Source organism: Ptychodera flava (assembly GCF_041260155.1).
Source record: "Ptychodera flava strain L36383 chromosome 3 unlocalized genomic scaffold, AS_Pfla_20210202 Scaffold_26__1_contigs__length_13983176_pilon, whole genome shotgun sequence".
In the NCBI taxonomy this organism is placed as follows: Eukaryota; Metazoa; Hemichordata; class Enteropneusta; family Ptychoderidae; genus Ptychodera; species Ptychodera flava.
In genome coordinates, this window is record NW_027248280.1 from 13,865,385 (window position 1) to 13,883,195 (window position 17,811).

The 17,811-nt window shown below is 38.0% G+C and overlaps 1 protein-coding gene across 1 annotated transcript; it reads right to left on the bottom strand.

Annotated features, from left to right (window-relative positions):
* Positions 1-6,972: 6,972 nt before the first annotated feature.
* LOC139126061 (peripheral myelin protein 22-like) lies at positions 6,973-16,613 on the bottom strand. Its single transcript, XM_070692121.1, has 3 exons — positions 16,326-16,613; positions 9,822-9,989; positions 6,973-9,336 (listed from the first exon to the last, which is right to left on the bottom strand). Exons 1-3 carry the CDS (start codon positions 16,495-16,497, stop codon positions 9,164-9,166), a joined length of 513 nt encoding a protein of 170 aa, XP_070548222.1. The 5' UTR covers positions 16,498-16,613; the 3' UTR covers positions 6,973-9,163.
* Between the last annotated feature and the right edge of the window lie 1,198 nt (positions 16,614-17,811).

The window sequence follows — 17,811 nt, forward strand, 5'->3', positions numbered from 1 at the left end:
TGAAGAATTTTCTTACGTTGACCAAAACTTTAAGAGAATAGTTTAAAGCTTTCAAGTCGTGTAAAATAAAAGAGGAAAACGGATCAAAATCGAATATATACATTGATGGTGAAGTAGAAGCGGCCTTGGTCACTTTTTATATATTTGCCATGAATCGACCCTCGAGTAACACACGACATGATACTTTGTGGTACTGCAGAAATTATAGAAGCTGGTCGTTTAGATGTAGTAACATTTGAAAATTTACTTGACATTTCCGAATGTTTACTTGAAAGTCTAATAACTTGCAAGATTTCGGATTCATCGAAACTATCGTACGAGCTAAAATCTCTCTTGTCTGCAGGGCTCACATTATTGACTGTGTTGCCGTGCAGCGGTACTTTTGATTTCTTAATAACCGATGGCTGCGGCACATTTCAAGTACAATTAAAAACCCCACTGAATATATTGGTTGTTACTGTAGAAATAACGGGCGACGCGCTGACCATCAACGTTTATTTGTGGGCAAGGGTGAGAGGAAAGCCAAAATTTAACAGCCTCGCCCGTTAATTTGGCTTTCCTCGAGCCCGCGCCCACAAATAAACGTTAATGGTCAGAGTGGAGTCTGTTATATCCATTATATTATCAGCGAATCCAAGAAAACTGTCAAAATTTCCGAAAATTTCAGGAGCGAACGACAACTGGGCCCCAGAAACTGAGCAATACGCGATGCACTTTCACGCGCGCAGTAAAAAATTGGCAAATTAGGAGATGTTTTCAGAAAAAAGTATCTCAACTTGACCTACAAGTGCTCCATTTTATTTTGTGATTGATTATGATTTACGTTTGAGCTGTAAAGTTACGATACTTTGAGTTGTTAATCCTATTATTCATATTCACGGGCATGTAAACAAACCATTACTGTGTATTTGTGGTCAGTCACGTGATTGGACACGACCAATCAAAATGCGACGGGCAGGGCATGGTAATGTAATTTGCCATATACCACGGTGCTGTGTCGATAGTTGCTCTTAGTCTATCGCACGTTGGCGCTCTCGAACACGTATTTCAAACCAAACATATTTAAATTAGTCTAACGCAGCAAATTATGTTTCATCGATCCTTCTGTGCTTTAAGATAATGCCTATTTTCCATCGAAACTGCAATGTATCAAGATGTAATTGCCATGTGTTGTATTAAACCAAGCGCTTAGAATATGTCCTGAGCGATTGCACGTGTAGCAGCTTCTTTGAAAATTGCTCGTCTGCGTGTGTTTTAATCATCTGTTGTTTAAAAAGTTCAAAATTGAAATCTGAGTAGACCACTTGACTGTGACTTTAGCAATTGTACCGATAGCAAGGGAACTGCTTTATTTGGTTTTAGATCCAAATTGCTAGAGGATGCTTTGTCAAACCTACATAAAATTAATTGTATTTGAAATACTTTTCTATCAAAACAACCTAGCCGTGTTAGATCTGATGATCACGTACTACAGCATATATAGCTTGATAAGTTTCGGAGACATTTGAGTCATTTGGCAGAGTGACATTCAATACCGTATCCGCATCGAGATCCTGCCCTTGTAAATATGACGTATGTCTCCTTTAAATTGTCTCCTTTAAATTTTACATCCGGGCAAAAATGCCTTCGATACGGAACAACAGGATTGCTTCGGTTTATAGGTGTGTTGCACTCATCCTTGTATGTTGTGTTATCAATGTGTTTTGTTGTTGACAAAATTAGTAAAGAGATAAATTTTTCGTAAGTCCCTGCAGTTTGGTTCATGACATTTTGTGCTGCGGACCAGTCTATATACCTAACTCATGCACATATGTTGTGTACGTGGCATTTTCCCAGCATTTAAAATTGGATGTGTGATGTAATCATCTGATAGTTTTGTGTTTTTTGCGTGCCAGCACTTGTTAGCTAAGGCTAATCAGACACACATTTAATCACCTTCCACCTATCAAGCTGATGAGGCTGCACGTGTGGACAACGAACCATGTGGCCATACTGTATATTACGCTTGTCACTAATACTTGTCTTCTTTTGTTATCGAAGTAAATAATCACTCACATGAGTGACAGCTTTTTACTCGCACCTTTGTATCAAAACTGAACCGTGTCACGGCATTCCTTGCATAAATGCATACGAAATAAGCTGGTTTCTGGTTGAAAGGGTCGTTAGCCGGACACTTCTTGGTAGCGTCACTTTTTTTTTGCTTTTTCACATTGTTGCTATTGCCGCTCGATCATTATTGATATCTGACTTTAAACGTTAGTTTTAGATGACACAGACTGTCAGTCTGAAATAATAAGCTGACCGCAATTGCGGTCATAAAGCTTTCCCTAGATTAGGCGCTCTGTATAGGACTGCGCTCGATTCCAAATAGTCGAAACCGACGTTTGGTATGCGGTGACAGATTTCTTTTACAGACTGCCTGACTGATCAACATTAAATGTTTTAATTTATGAAGCGTGTATGTTACCCCATATAGCCATTCCGTTGGCTGAAGACTACTCGAAACGTAGGCCTACACAGGGTCCCTCCACAAAGTTGCCTACATAAGCTTACTTTATGTGAATATACGGTAGAAGTCAGGTCTCGCTGCCACTCTCTACGATAATGCAATCATGAAGTTAATGGTACAACTATGTCCTGTAAATCGCAAAAAATCAAATTCGCAGATACATATACCTAGCTTATGTTATACGACTGGTAAATGACGTTATGCTAGCAAGTACTTCGGTTTTACAAATACAAAGTTTCGACAGAATTTTGAGGTTGTGAACGGGTTACGAGAATTTGATTCAACGCTAGCGACGCGGCCCTAGCTGATGTATAATTTTGGCTTAACCATGCCGGTTAAAGGGCATTTAAGCCACGTCGTATACGCCGGCCTACGAAGCCGATAAGCTGACGGTTAAGTAATGTATCGCTAGGTAAACAACCGACGGTTCTCTTACGGCCTAGTCGGATCAGCCATTGAACCGGTGATGAACTGCTGAGAAACCATTGCTTAACCGGATGTGTAAACGGCTGATTTCATGCAGTGATGAAAAATAGCAAACAGGATGATCTATCCCATGACTATCCTCTTGCAATAAAACAGCACCAGCAACCGAATCACCAGCATCTACAGCTAATTTGAATGGCAAACTGAAATCTGGTGCAGACAACACTGGAGCACTTTGCAGTATGGCTTTAAGTGTATAAAATGCCTGTTGGCATGGTTCTGACCAAACAAACTTTACTTTCCTTTTTAAGTAAGTTAGTCAAAGGCTCAGTAATTTTGGAGAAATTTGGACCGAATTTTCTGTAGTAACCAGTTATACGAGAAGCGCATCAATTGTCGTTTGCAGTTTGGTATGGGAAAATTTGAAAAGCTATACAGGCGCTTAATCCTGGGACGCTTTGGCAAACTTGCCAAAAGCCATAGCACGATTTGCTGCTAACAGTCGAAATCACCACCCAGTGAACCGGTAAATTTACACTTTAAATTTTAACATAATCAAAATTCAGTTTGCCAAACATTACGTTGTCTAGACTACATTACAGTTTCAAAACTAGGTTATTGTTAGAACATGTTATAAAGCGAGTGCGTGAGATGGTTTTGTAAAGGAGTCTGTTGTTGATTGGACCATTTCGTGGAGAAGAGTCTCCTGAACATACGCTTGGTGCATGTATTTGCTGACGTTCTTCAATGTACACAGTGTTCTGGAGATAATCCTGGCCTTAACAAGCAGTTTCCTAATAACGTCTGCTGCCGATAACAGGCAACAACATAATATGTGTCTGTGAAAACTCCTTAGTGGTTGATGAATATTCCGTGCTGACTATGAATTGACAGTATGTTTGGTAGGGTGGCATTATACTCAATGACAGAGTATTGCCATATTACCTTCAGACTTCATTGCATGGACGGATTGAAAAAGATTGCTCATGCTGATATTTAAAGCTTTGTTGATGGCATTTTGGAAGGATTGGTCTTTTTATTCCTTTACGAGATTTAGAGTGTTTCTGCCCGGTTAAGGTGATCATTTGAGCAAAAAACGGAGAGACTGATTCCACAGGATAGCCCAGAAAGTGTAGTTTGTTGATTATAGGAAGTCGCCAATGGGCAATAGATTGGTTTATCAGTACATTTACTCAAAATTGTAGTGTTGATGTTGTAACCAATGTTGATCTTGTTCTCACACTATAAAGCAGCTCAAACAAGAACCATAAAATACAATTTTGAAGTGCTCTTCAAAATTCATAAACCTGATACATATCTTCGACTCCGCCGTCATCGTTCAACGATTAAAGTCGACCACAAATCCTATGGTCCACTTATTTGACTTCTATCTACACCCATACTTCAATTGTTACACCCTTCATTGAAGACATCATCCTTCGCCTGAAAGACCAAGGATAATTATTACCACAAAGTGCGCTGTCATTTGTCACCGTTGCCGCAGTGAAACTGTATACGAACATCCCATAGCCGATAACTAGGCGATTCAAGCAGTTAAAGAAATGATGGCACGATGTATCATCATGACTGAAGATCTAAACCCAGAACTAATTTGAATGATGTCACTTTCATCCTTACAAGAAACTCTTTTGAATGTGAATGGCCAATGTCATGGTCGACTTTGCGGAGAAGCCATGGAAAGGAAGGTGCCGCACGCTGATATCACAATGAGTAAATTAGAAACAAATATTTTAGAAAAATACGCTTGAATACTAGACAACTGAAAATAGATTATTGACGAAATTAGGGGAACACTGGCGCATGGTCCGAACTAACTTGAGCCAGATTCATGTAAGACGTCGATTTTTGTCGCTAAGCATTTGCTGTAGCAGTATAATTTCTCCACATCTCAGGTGGAACCAAACGTCAGTTTTGTCACTGAGAGTGGCAAAGTGACAGTTGAATACCGACATGTCAAAACAAGATGTTGCAACACACAAAACGTCGACAAAAGCCAGCCTGTAAAACATTGAGCACAATTGCAAGGACAAAGCAAAGAAAGGTGGCGACAAAAGATAGACACGAAGCACAGAACTTTGTTGTCAATGGACAAAAACATTCAATCTTATTCCATCAAATTTTGGCGCACCTTTTGTTTGTTTTTCCTGTGCATTTGTGATTTTCATGTCCTTTTCCCTCTCTCTGCATGGGATAGATGATACTTATTTAAATTAGAATATGCATACTAACCTGTGATTACTTTATTTGCTTTTTAAGTGTGTCTCTGTTTTGTTCATAAACAAGACTAATATTGAAGTTTAATATTCTTTAATGTTCATTTTTTTAAACGAAAAGATACAGAGGCGCTCCTTATACTCAGTGACGTATGAAACAAACGGCAAATTGTAAGAAATTCCAGTCTGAGACTTGGTTTCATTAACAAATGGAGTTGGGTGAACGACTGAGCCAGATTAAACACCTGACTGAGAAAGTTGTTGGTCAGTTAAGTCATGGTTCTTTCATGCAATGTTCAAGTGAAAACTCAAGTGGCGAAACGTTTTGACACGACCTGATAAACCGAACATTAAGGAAATCAGGAACTTAGTTTTGATTGAATCCAGATCTTAGTACAGACAAGATTATTTTGTCACCCGTGGATATGTAATGATTTTGTTCTTTCGAAGCTTTCACCAAACGTGAGGGAGATCTTTTCAAAGGGGAAAAGGTCTTATGCTGAATATCTCTTCTTTAGAGACACGTTTCAATAAATTTAACATCTTTACTGTGTTGTATCATAATTTGTAGAAAGTAGAGCAATGAAGAAGCGGACGAACATTTCGCTGACTTAACAAACAAATATCTTTGCTTGTTAAGTACAAAAATGGCAAAAAGAGAAGAAAAGATATTTCATGTAATAACGATAGATATGATAACAGCCTCCTTTCAGTCAGTTTTAAATTTCTGATGTGACGCCAACCGTCCCACATCACTAGTGACCCCGGCGCAATGACCGGGTGGTACCATGCTCCTCCTGAGCGCTCATCCATTTTCAAACACCAAACATAGATGGAATTTAAACATCAAACAGCCTGTCTCAAAATGTTCGTTTTAGTATAAGATAATGAACTTATTGAATCATTACAAAAAACTTTAAATGTAGCCTCGTCATTCATACCCTGAAGAACGGTAAGCTTGCCTAATTCCTACATCTCAACTTCTCCCTAGTCCCCAATAGCAAAGACGTCTATACGGGCGCAGAGTAGGTTAAAGTTCGATTTATCAATAGACAGGGAGTAATAGTGTGTTTATTCACTAATAAAAGCAACTTCAGCAAATACCTTATAGATTTTTATCATGACCCATTGATCCTTCAGGAGTACTCGTTTTTACCTGGATTTGTATTCTATTTAGAGTGAACGTTCCCCGAAGCTCAAACTATGAATATGCAAATTTTTGACGAGTCGTGGCTAGTATGTCGTGCATTACCTTCACCCGATTATCTTTCCATTCTGGTCGCAAGTGGGTATATTTTGAAGAGAAAATATCCATTGTTTGTACAACATGTACGTGTACGATGAGACCGATATCATGACGGGGAGCTGCTTGACAATAATCGTGTTTTTTCACGATAAAGGCAATTTTTAAATTCATGATAAAAATACGCTGCTGTGGCTTTCCGGGAATTTCTTAGAAAAAAACGCTAACAATCAAACTAACGAACGAGCCATCGTTCTTTTCGTAATTTTGGCATAAGTTTGGCAAACGTTTCCAACAATTTCAGAACTTCTGGTGGTAAGCACCCAGGACAAGCTTACAAGAACCATATCGAAATATTCTGTGATTAAACATTCGTCAAAATTATAGAGATTTTCAAGAACAGAGCAAAATGTAAATGACAGCAGACGACATATTACAAAAAAGTGAGTTTTAAAAGCACTCATTTGGCTAATTAGTGAAAGAAAGACCAACGGTTTCCTTGAATATAGCATTGCAAATGACACAGGTTGTTACAACACTTCTTTTGCAACTTTCAAAGATGAACTATGTTTTATTACATAGAAAGATGACAGTACAGCCAACAATTAGAAAATACCCTTTTTCTAAGCTCCTTTTCACTAAATTCTCTAAAACGGTTGACGGTACTTTAATTCAAAGTTTTAAAATACATAAACATGATACTACTCATCAGTTTATTTATTTAGCTACTTGAACACTCTCAAAATATTTAGTATCACGTCTATAGAGACCTCAAAGGTGTCGCTGACTTCAAAGTGGTCCTCATGTTTTCATCAAAAAATGTCTTCGTGACTACAAAAGCGACCGTTATGCGGTACATGTTGTCAGACTTAAGTTTAACCCCCTATCTTACCGGACATTTAGCAGGGGGCCACTTTGACGTCGGGGACGTTTTTGAGGTCTTCACACGCGTAAAACTTTACCGGATAGGGTTCACTCTTGACATACACATTGACCCCATTGAGTTCAACCGAAGACGCATTTTGTTTTTTGTGGGTGTCCAAGTGTTAATAGTGACTGTGTCGTTTCCACGCCTTTCATATACTTCATCACTGTCGAAATCGCCTGCCAGACACTGTATTCTTTCTTAATAAATTTGGATCACAAAATAAACCTTCGAGTTGTCTCCTTTTAGGAATTATCGGAGAGGAATCGTATCTATCTACTCATGGCATCACACTACAACCTGATATAAACACGTTTTGAAGCAATTCGACAGATTTCCCTGGACACACAGAGACACATAAAGTAAAAAGATACACGTTAATTAATCGAATAGATATGGAAGCTGGTCAATGCGAATCATAATTATTGTTTCAATATAAAAAAGAATGTGAAATGAAACTAGAAAAGAGAATTATGTAAAATTACTCTACGAACGAGGGATGAAGTGTTAAATATGCAAATACATCGTATTGCTCTTCTATTTTGAATTTGGAAACATGTCTGCTTCAAATCTGTATTCCAAGGGAAGTACGATGACTTTAGAATAGGCTACCATATCTGATATACAATTGCGATAATTGCATAAATTGACATTGTCCTTTACTTTTACATATTTTTTATTTTTTTCAAAACCATCAGCTGAACCCATTCAGCATCTCGATGTCCTAGCTACTAAATTTTACTGATATAACATACAAAGTAAAAATGCTCGGGCTCTATTTGGTTTACTTCGTTTTTTATTGAATGAGATAAATTGTGCATAAGTAATAACATATTCACCGTTGAACAAGTTAGATCACGTGGCTTTTAAACAATGTCAGAATTATTGTTTCTGAATATTTTTACTTGTTTCTACCAAGACAAAAAGAGTGAGAACTATACTCCTTCCCCTCTAGTCTCAATACCTGGCTGATAAAAGTGTAGGCTTTCGATTCTAATAAAAGGTCACAGATTTGTGATATAAAAACAGGTTTCATGTCACGAACATTAACCATCATTGTGATTTGAAAACGTTATGATGTGTGTTTTGCCTGCATTACTTGGTTTTTTGGTCTTTAAACATTTTGTATCACTGCAAATTTTGTTGAAAGTTATTTAGGTAACGTGTCCTTTTGTCGATTTCAATTGGAAGTGTCTCTTTGCCTATTTCAATTTGAGGCCCACAATGAAAATACGTTTTAAAAATTATTGGCAAATGATTTTAGGGATATTTTAACTTTTGTTTTCAGAGGAGTCTTTCTCGTATCTTAAGTACTGAGTATTTTGCCATTTAAATATACACAAAAGCCAAATAACCTTCACCTAAGGTTCGATTTATCTATATATTAACTTGGGAAACTAATGAAATGAAAGCATGCGGCCACAGGGATTCGCAAGAATATTTCTATTTTGTAAACTACATTGACTCTAATAAAAAAGAGATACACTGTAATTAAATTGTTTGATAGTCTCACAATGTCAGGACAAATATCGCATTGAAAAATTTGGCGATTGTTAATTATTTATTAGTCACTGTAATTATATGACCAAATGTACGAAAGAAATTTAAAAAATGTTTTATGCACACTTGTCTATTGACATAAGGGAAAGTGATCCTGGCAAAAAACTGATATCGATGGTGGGTTTGTTGTTAAGGAGACTCTAACATTTTGCTTTAATCACACTTATATAAACTCAGACTGTTTCATTTTAAGACTAAACCATCCTATCTCAGCTACTACAACATGGGTGGCTGCAACAGATTATAATCATTGTGACAGATATGCTCTAGGCGTCATCACACATGGCGCGAAAGAAGTAGGTCAGCATGGCCGCGGCAACGACACCGAGAGGAATTGAGACCCAGGCAAGGATAATGGAATATCCAAAAGAACAATCGTCTCCGCAGTCCTTCATCGCTTCAACGGCATACACACTCGTTCCAATCAATACCAGCAAACCTAAAAAGCATAAATATTTAGATCGTAACGTAAACGCTCTCTCTCTCTCTCTCTCTCTCTCTCTCTCTCTCTCTCTCTCTCTCTCTCCTTTAAAAAACCTGGCTCAAACGGCCATTGAATTAGATATTCCACATTGCGTTGACGTAATTCGTGAATTTGTGCGTTCTAGTTTGATAGATATAAATGGAGACAATAGCATCATACTCTTTTGCTCACCCAAAGATGCATTGCAGTGGCACCGTACAGCAAGTGATGTTACAACAGAACAAATAATTGAAAAACAAATGGGAGATGCGAGTCGATGAGACTGTCCTCTATTCCTGCTATGAGCGTTGCGTTACACTTGTTCAATAATATAAAGTACAGTAAAAATTAAGAAGAAGCAGAAGAAAGAAAGAAGAAAGAGAAGAGAAGAAGTAACATGGAAAGACAAAGTAAGCGAAAGAAGGTGATTATTAGAATTAAAAAGCATACATATTTCACACCTGTTGCACAGAAGGTCAATGCGTTGATTGTCAAGAAGCGCTTTGTACAAAGCAAGTGCTTGGTCTTTCCAGTGACTTTTCCAATCAGTGCTACCAAAGCAAGGATCCATGATATCCCAGCGACGATGACAGCCAACAACATTAGACCACGGGCAGCTTTGACGTATCCTGCATAAAGAGAGAGCAGAACTATAACGATACTGCATCATGGATATAGCAGCTATAGCAGAATTTTGTTTATTAGCTAATGTATTCCCTGAAAAATGAATCCAAGTCAGAACTTAATGTTAGCGGTCAGCAATCTACAAAGGTGATCACAGATACACACTTGTCGCATAAACTGAACATAAGAATATACTCGACGTCTGACAAGAGACCGTACTCTTCAGACGGGCAATTCTTGTAAATACACTTAAATTGCAGTTGTGCAGCTGATGAACGTTTTTCATATAGAAAAGCGACTGAATAAAACAATTATCACAATTCGACATATGTAGACAAAATTGAGTAAAACAATGCTAATTCAAAAGAAAACAATAGATTGAAAGATCTAGCTACTGTATCTACGGTTCTTCACACACTCCAAGCTAGTCGCAGAAATATGATTGAATCTTTCAGTCCAAGATATTTCTTGTCAGAAACATGTATTACGCAATATTATTTTAAAATAAGGCTGAGAAATTGATCGTGTTTACGTCACATTGGTGCGTTAAAAGTTACTTTGCAAATTGAATGTGGTGTAGGATGAACGAAATGAATGCACTCCTCTGCATTCCCCACGTTTGATATTTTGACACCATAGTTTGATATAGAGGTTAACAGAATATCATTTCGGTATATTGCGCCTCAGGGAGAACTATTTTGAATCTTTTTATTTTTACATTCTTTTTCTACATATTCTGACGCTTTGGACAGCCTTAATTTGTTCAATTTTAGTTTCTCCGATAAAGATAACACATGGATGCTGTCCATTTTCAATTTCAAATATAGGTAAATGTTTGGTGTTTTGTTTCTCTAGTCCTATGATTTACATTCCCAACTTTGAAAAAGAGTATTTGAAAGTTTGAGCAGAAGTTTAAATATCTCACTTTCGAGCAGCATAATATCTTTTGTGATACAATATAATTGTTAAAAGACTTGAACACTTTTCAACCCAATTCAATTTTGCACATGCTTCCTGTTTTGATCTACCAGATGAATGTCAATATTGAAATAACAATTATAAGTGAGGCGGTCTTTCATTTGTTTCGAAGAATTTAACAAACGTTTCAGAAAATGACCTTTGACGTACAAAAAGAATAGCATATTTCACTGGCAAAATAAATAACGAGAAAACGTGTAATAATGTGAAAATAATGTGAAAGAACATGTGAGGAAAGCAATTGCTGCACTCATTAGATCCATTGTTTATAATTTTACACGGAACCAAGTGAACGTGCAATTGGAAATTGAAGGCAGAATTAACATTTACTTTTGATTTCAATCACAATGTGATTTAACCCTTAATGAATTGAACTTCGTACATGTTTACTGCTGTTAGTGTTACGTCGACTGTGGCTCTGAGTCCCGTAAGACAATTCCTGCAACCCACTTTTTTGATTCCCCTTAATACGACTGACATAAAGAGACGTTAAGTCTGAGATTCTACATCGAAACTATTTTGTAAATAAACATTTTTTTTCCAACTCGAGGGTTCATCAAAATCTTTCAAAGCCTGCTTTCATAGATGATAGCCTTTTTAATCTATTTAAACTTCAGATTCACAACTTTAAAGTGCGTTAATTATAGGTGTTATTTCTGTAGATTAACTATACCTTAAGTTTACGACGGAAGACCATATTATGATTCCCAAATGCACATGATGTGGAAATTATATTATGCAGTTGCATATTCAACTCTGTTGAATCACTTAATGACCATGTTGCTGACCTGATCGAATGGACGACATGCCTAGTTACATTTTGTCAATGAGTCCCTTGGCATGATTTATAGGCGTTTTTGTTTTGTAGAGCGCGCTTTTCACTTATTTTGTCGTGCGGTGCAATGAGGGTTGCATTGAGCCATTGTTCATGTCACTTTCGTTTTGATGTGACCCCACAATAACGCACGTGCACGTACATACAACATAGCCAGTCTCGTCGGTTTAAATAAGGCATACCATATATTGCAGTATGATGCTACAACACTTTCATGGGCGAAGCATGTTTTCATGACTACCACATTCCGCTCTGGGCCTCGCAATCTTGTATAGCAGTAGCATTCGATGATCTGAGTAAAGTTGGTGATTAAGGCAGTACGCGCCTCGAAATTGAAAACAAAAAACAAAAATACCGTCAATGACGCTGTACCTTCTCTAATGTGTGGCCAGGTCAGGTAATTGGTTGTTGGCATGGAGTTGTGGTAAATAGTTGACGATGTAGGGGCATGAGGTGGGATATGGACCCAAAGAACCCAAAAGATGATTAAATACATCAATCAAAAAAATTCTAAGCTACTGTATAAACTGCCTAAAGATAGTTCAATGTGGAAAAAAGTTAAATAATTCAGAAATAAGAATTTACAGTCCTAAATAGTAATGACGCACTTCCCTACTGACCTGAGTGCATGTGAAATACACAACCTGGCATCTGTAAATTAAATGTATTCCAAGTGATCATTTTAAGTCACTTTTAACTGTTTTTAATGGATTTTCCAAAGAGTCCTGTAGAAATGATGAAAAACGCTGATCTGATATTGTGTTTGTATAACCTCATGGCTGATAATTGTCATAGTATTGAAAAAAATTGAAAGTGAAGAAATTACTGTTTTTAATAGGCATATTTTCCTTGAAATACATGATCGTGTAAAGAATATCTGCTAAAAGTGTTTAAGAGTAAATTTCTTTTCAAAAAATAATTTAATCTGTGACCAAAGGATTTTTATTCTTTGAGTTTACAAATTCAAACATTGCAATTTGTTCAATCATCTTGTGCAGTGCAAAATTTATAAAATGACTGAAAAACAAAAAAAAATTGGCAAAATTACAGTCTTTGTGATGTAAAATTATGTGTTGACATCACAATAATTGTCAATCTGTTCTATATATAATTTAAAAAAGAAAAGTTCATGCAGAAACGGTAACATATATTGTCAGCAATGTAGTGTTAATTTTGACTTTACATCAAAATATGCCTTTGCTGGATACCAAATATATAGGGCGAAATATTAAAATCAGCCATGTTCAGCAAAATCCACACAACAGCATTGATCCTTTTCTAATTTGATTTGATTTGCTTATTTTATCCTTGTATGACAGCCAGTACAATATGGAACTTGAACACAACACAGTGAATAAGTATGCTGTAAATGAAATGGTGTGGCTGCATCCACATGCAACAATAGGAGTGCCTTTGTCTGTCACCCCTCATTTCCAACCTGTCCCAACCCTGAAAAATAGTTTTGTCTTATATTTATAATGTTAATAATTTGTATTTGTTAAAATGTGCAAATCTCAAAACTTTTGATCATAAACATTTTCATTGTTTTTTATAGCTGACCAGTCAGTTAACCTGTTTATTGTGAATATTTGCGCATGTTTCCTCAGTATTTGACATTTTCAGAATACCTTCTTATTCAGTTTGTCATTTTCTAAAAGTTTAAGTGCTCCATTGTGTGGTCAAGCTTTCCACAAGCATCAAATGTGGTACTTCATATAGGAAGGTCTGCCTCTAGAGGGCGGGCATCATGAACAGTGTTTGTTGGTTAATTCCTCCACATAAACTTCTGATTGTACTGTAAACATTGAACATGGCCGACGTCCGATTTTCCTGTCTAAAACTTTCACTCATTTTCGTTCATATGACTCTGAAACTCCAGGAACGATTGTGAAGAAAGGGTTATCTTGAAATATTGAGGTACTCGCCGATATTTTGCAAAATTAAATGAGAAAAAATGCAAGGAAAATGCCGACAGGCTTACACAACGACCGTTTTCAGACTCAGACAGGGCTTGAAATTAACTTTTTTCCCCGGTAGTCCCATTGGACTACCATTTTCTGAAGTTGGTAGCCCAAGACAAGGCTTGGTAGCCCATGTTTGAAAGAAGATTTTTTTCGTCGGAAATAATTCATAATACTCATGTTGACACGTATCAGATGTGAAGTCGGCCAACCAAGTCGAGTGTTGAATTTAGTACTAGGGACGCTATTTATAATCTTGTGTTTAATTGTGATCGATACATTGTGATTAAATAACTACGAAAATGAAATTTCATTGGCCATCGTTTCCCGAGCTTGTCATCCAAGTACATCATTTCAGATAATGATATTTCATTGAAAGTTTGTCGCAGCAAATTCGACTGCACTGTCACATTTTAATTTGCATGACAAAGTCATAGTCTTGCCTTTCTGTGTCCTGCTGGGTTGGCTGTATCAGCGTCGGTCATCTCACAGCGATCAACATCATGTCGAACTATGTAATTTCATGTCAAAGGCTTTGGTAGTCCGTGTGGGCTACCATTTCATGGGTTTTGGTAGCCCCAGGGAAAAGTTGGTAGCCTGTGGACGCGGGACTACCGCTAATTTCGAGCCCTGTCAGAGGCATACGATCGATCATCTCTGCAGATTATGCAACAGGCCCATATCACGTGAGGCCATGGGGGATATCCACGCTACTCAGTACGAAACACTAGCGCTCACAGAGTGAGCAAACACAAAGTGAGTACCCCTAACGTCAGCTCAGTAGTCTGTAATAGATTGTAGTCAACTAAGAAACCTTGGAGAAAGGCTTAACACTGTGGCTATGCCGCTAAAGTCCCTTTTGATTTTTGTCACAGCTCAGAATCGTTCTCCCACACCTCAACCTGAGCCATGAACACCCCCACCAGTTTATGATATGACCCATCACAATGGCATGACGTCACGGATCTTGACAGACCGAAGTCTTGACAGACGGAAGTAGGTTGACACCAGCATACTGGTTTTCACTCTAATACAGTGGAATTTGATTGAGTGTCCGGTTTGCCTTGCAGAGCTCGACGAGTCTACATGTTGCTTATCATTAGAAAAGTAAACATTTGCAACAAATTGAGTCTTCGTCTTTGGTTGGTGTTAGATTACAGCGCGCGGCAAACGTTTCCCATACACTGTCTCGTCACGATCACTGCAGTCGTTTCAGCATGTCACTGACAACAAGCATAACACTGCACTACATGCACATCATCAGTTTTCTTTTAGGTGTTTACTTTAAATTGGGAACTTTATGAAGAAACAAGTAAATTCTTAAAAAAACTTTCTTCTCCTCTCGATGTCAGCAATCACGACAACATTTCCTTCAGCATGCAGTCTGTAGCATTGCGAGTGCAGTCTACTCTATCAACAAGTTTGACACGATACAACACTGAATATTGTCAACCAGAAAATGCTAAACACTCCTAAATGAAACTTTAATCCCGCTTTCTCTTTTGTCTCAGCTAAATGAAACTTTCTCAATTGACACTTCTCTCTGAATTGACACTTCTCTGAGCTACAAAATAGACTTGAAGAAAAGTGTTGATTTTGCACAGGCAAGTGCAATTCAATCAACTTGGTACATTTTGTGCCATTGAATAACACACCAAGTGTTTCTGAAATAATTCACCGTATTTTGGCACTTAATTTCCCGGACGGCATCATACACGGCAACGGGTTAGCATGGAGGGGACGATGATATCTCTCTGCCTTCAAAATATTCTTTACCTTGCTGAAAAATACAATGTTTCACTGTAATAAAACGCCGAGAGTCAGTCCGGTTGATGTTGAGGACTTTCCTCGAGATATAGATCCGACACTCGAAAAATATGCCAGTGAGTTTTGTCTGAGTTATATTTCCCAAATCAAAGTACACAAAGCTGTAGCTGAAAGAAAACTTTGATGATGTGCTATAGCTATAGTGCGGTGTCAAGCTTGTTGTGCATGAGTGGCATGCTGAAACGACTGTCATTATTGTAGACGAGACAGTGTCTGGGAAACGTTCGCCGCGTGCGCTGTAATCTAACACCAAATACTCAATTTGTTGCAAATGTTTACTTTTCTAATGATAAGCAACATGTAGACTTGTCGAGCTCTGCAAGGCAAAACGGACACTCGATCAAATTCCACTGTACCTTTTCTAGTCTATAAATAGACACGAGAAGGTAAAAAACGAAAAACGTTTGCTCACAATCCCAGCGTAAAAAATTCAGCTATTCTCTTACAATATCAAGATTAAAACCAGGTGATCAGTATGCAAAGTTTGGTACAGCATCCGTGTGTCCCCTAGCCGGCATGTGAGCATTTGTTTTCTGTTTGTCTGTTATTTAATATAGTGAATAAGTCAGCATATCAAAATTAGACAACAATATATCAAATTTGGACCACATATATATTTCACATGCATATACTAGGCTTACATTAGATAAACGATAAAAACAGCTAACCGACGGCTAAGTACAATTATGGAAGTAGTAGACTCCTACTACTCCAATGATACAAAGCTGGGATCGCCTAACCTGTGAGTAAGTCATCGGGTAGGGGTCCGCATACTATTCCCCAGCAGGACTCCCACAGTCCGGTGGACGTTGTCGAAGTCACCACCCAGTGGCTGGTTGCCGTGCTCACGATGTAAAATAGGACTACTACACCTGCCACCGCAACACTAGAGATGGGTCCGACGAGAGACATTGTTGATGATTCAATTTGCTGTATCTTTCTGTATCTCTGAAAACTAATACGGAATGATGCGGGCTAGAGAAACATTAATCGTACAAGGAGTAGGCAAAATTGACGTGGTTCGTAGAAGACGCTGTAATGTGATACAAAAAGAGCTATGGGATGTATGTGGGCGGGTCGTAGCATGAACCATTATTGAAAAAGGGTATAAACATCGTTTTGGGATAGAGGTGCCAAGAATGAGAAGTCGGTTACGATATGTTAGTGTTTGACATGACATTGTTATGTAGGTCTTTTTCCCTTGCAAATTTCTGCGAGAGCTTAAGCCAGGTTAATGAGTTAGTGGGTGTGTGTGTCAATACATGTAAGTACGCACTAATATCAATGGATTTTAAATTTGATGTCTCAACCACAGAAAAATTGAGAAGCAGACAATCAACGCGGGCGCGGCATGCCTCAATTATCGCACGATATGGTGATGGGGCACGATTCATTTATGCAAATGAGATTTTGGGTAGCGAAGGGTAGCGGAGGTAGCGGACCATAATTTCAACGTTTCATCTATTTTTATCTACTTAGCAATTGTTTAAAAGTATAGTACTTGCTAAATGTCAAACAATTACACCAAACTAGCAACCTAACGTGCCAATTAAGCGCAACACGGCGCGCACTATATTCTGAACTCGGATGGTTACGTCTGCCGTGTGTGCGTAACTAGTGCGAACAACTTCATCGACTGTACAGCCACGGTCCTGGAGGGACGTTGTACAGCACATCTACCGAACACTAACTACGTTCCTGTTTTCGTTCAACATCAAGTTAGAGAAGGATAGTGGTAAGTGCTCACTGCTTTGTATTCCTATAAGACACTGTTCGGCTGTTATGAAGCTAATAACTCTTTCCCTATTTTTATCGCTGGTAACTTGTGAGCTGCAGCGGCTTCTATCAGTCACTCGACCCCCGGCCTTCGGTATGAATGAAACATGTATCATTATCATATCGAAAGTACGTCCTCAAATTTTTCGATGCTCATAGCACCATGGAGGCTCCTGCTACCTCCATGATAGCACTTTGAAAGACTTTAGTGGAACCTTGTAACGTCGGGAACGCAGCCGAATGGCTCGACAGATACAGGTGGTTTCCGTTATGGAAGTCAAACCTGGCTACACCGAGTGAGTGTTACCCTTCAGGTACAATACAAATAAATGTTTAGTCAATTTCATAACAAATAGCTTCAATTTTTGCATTTATTTTAATATTCCCGGTAAAAATCACACCCTTTTAGTGCAAATCACATCCCTTGATGTTAAATGGAATAGTCTTCCG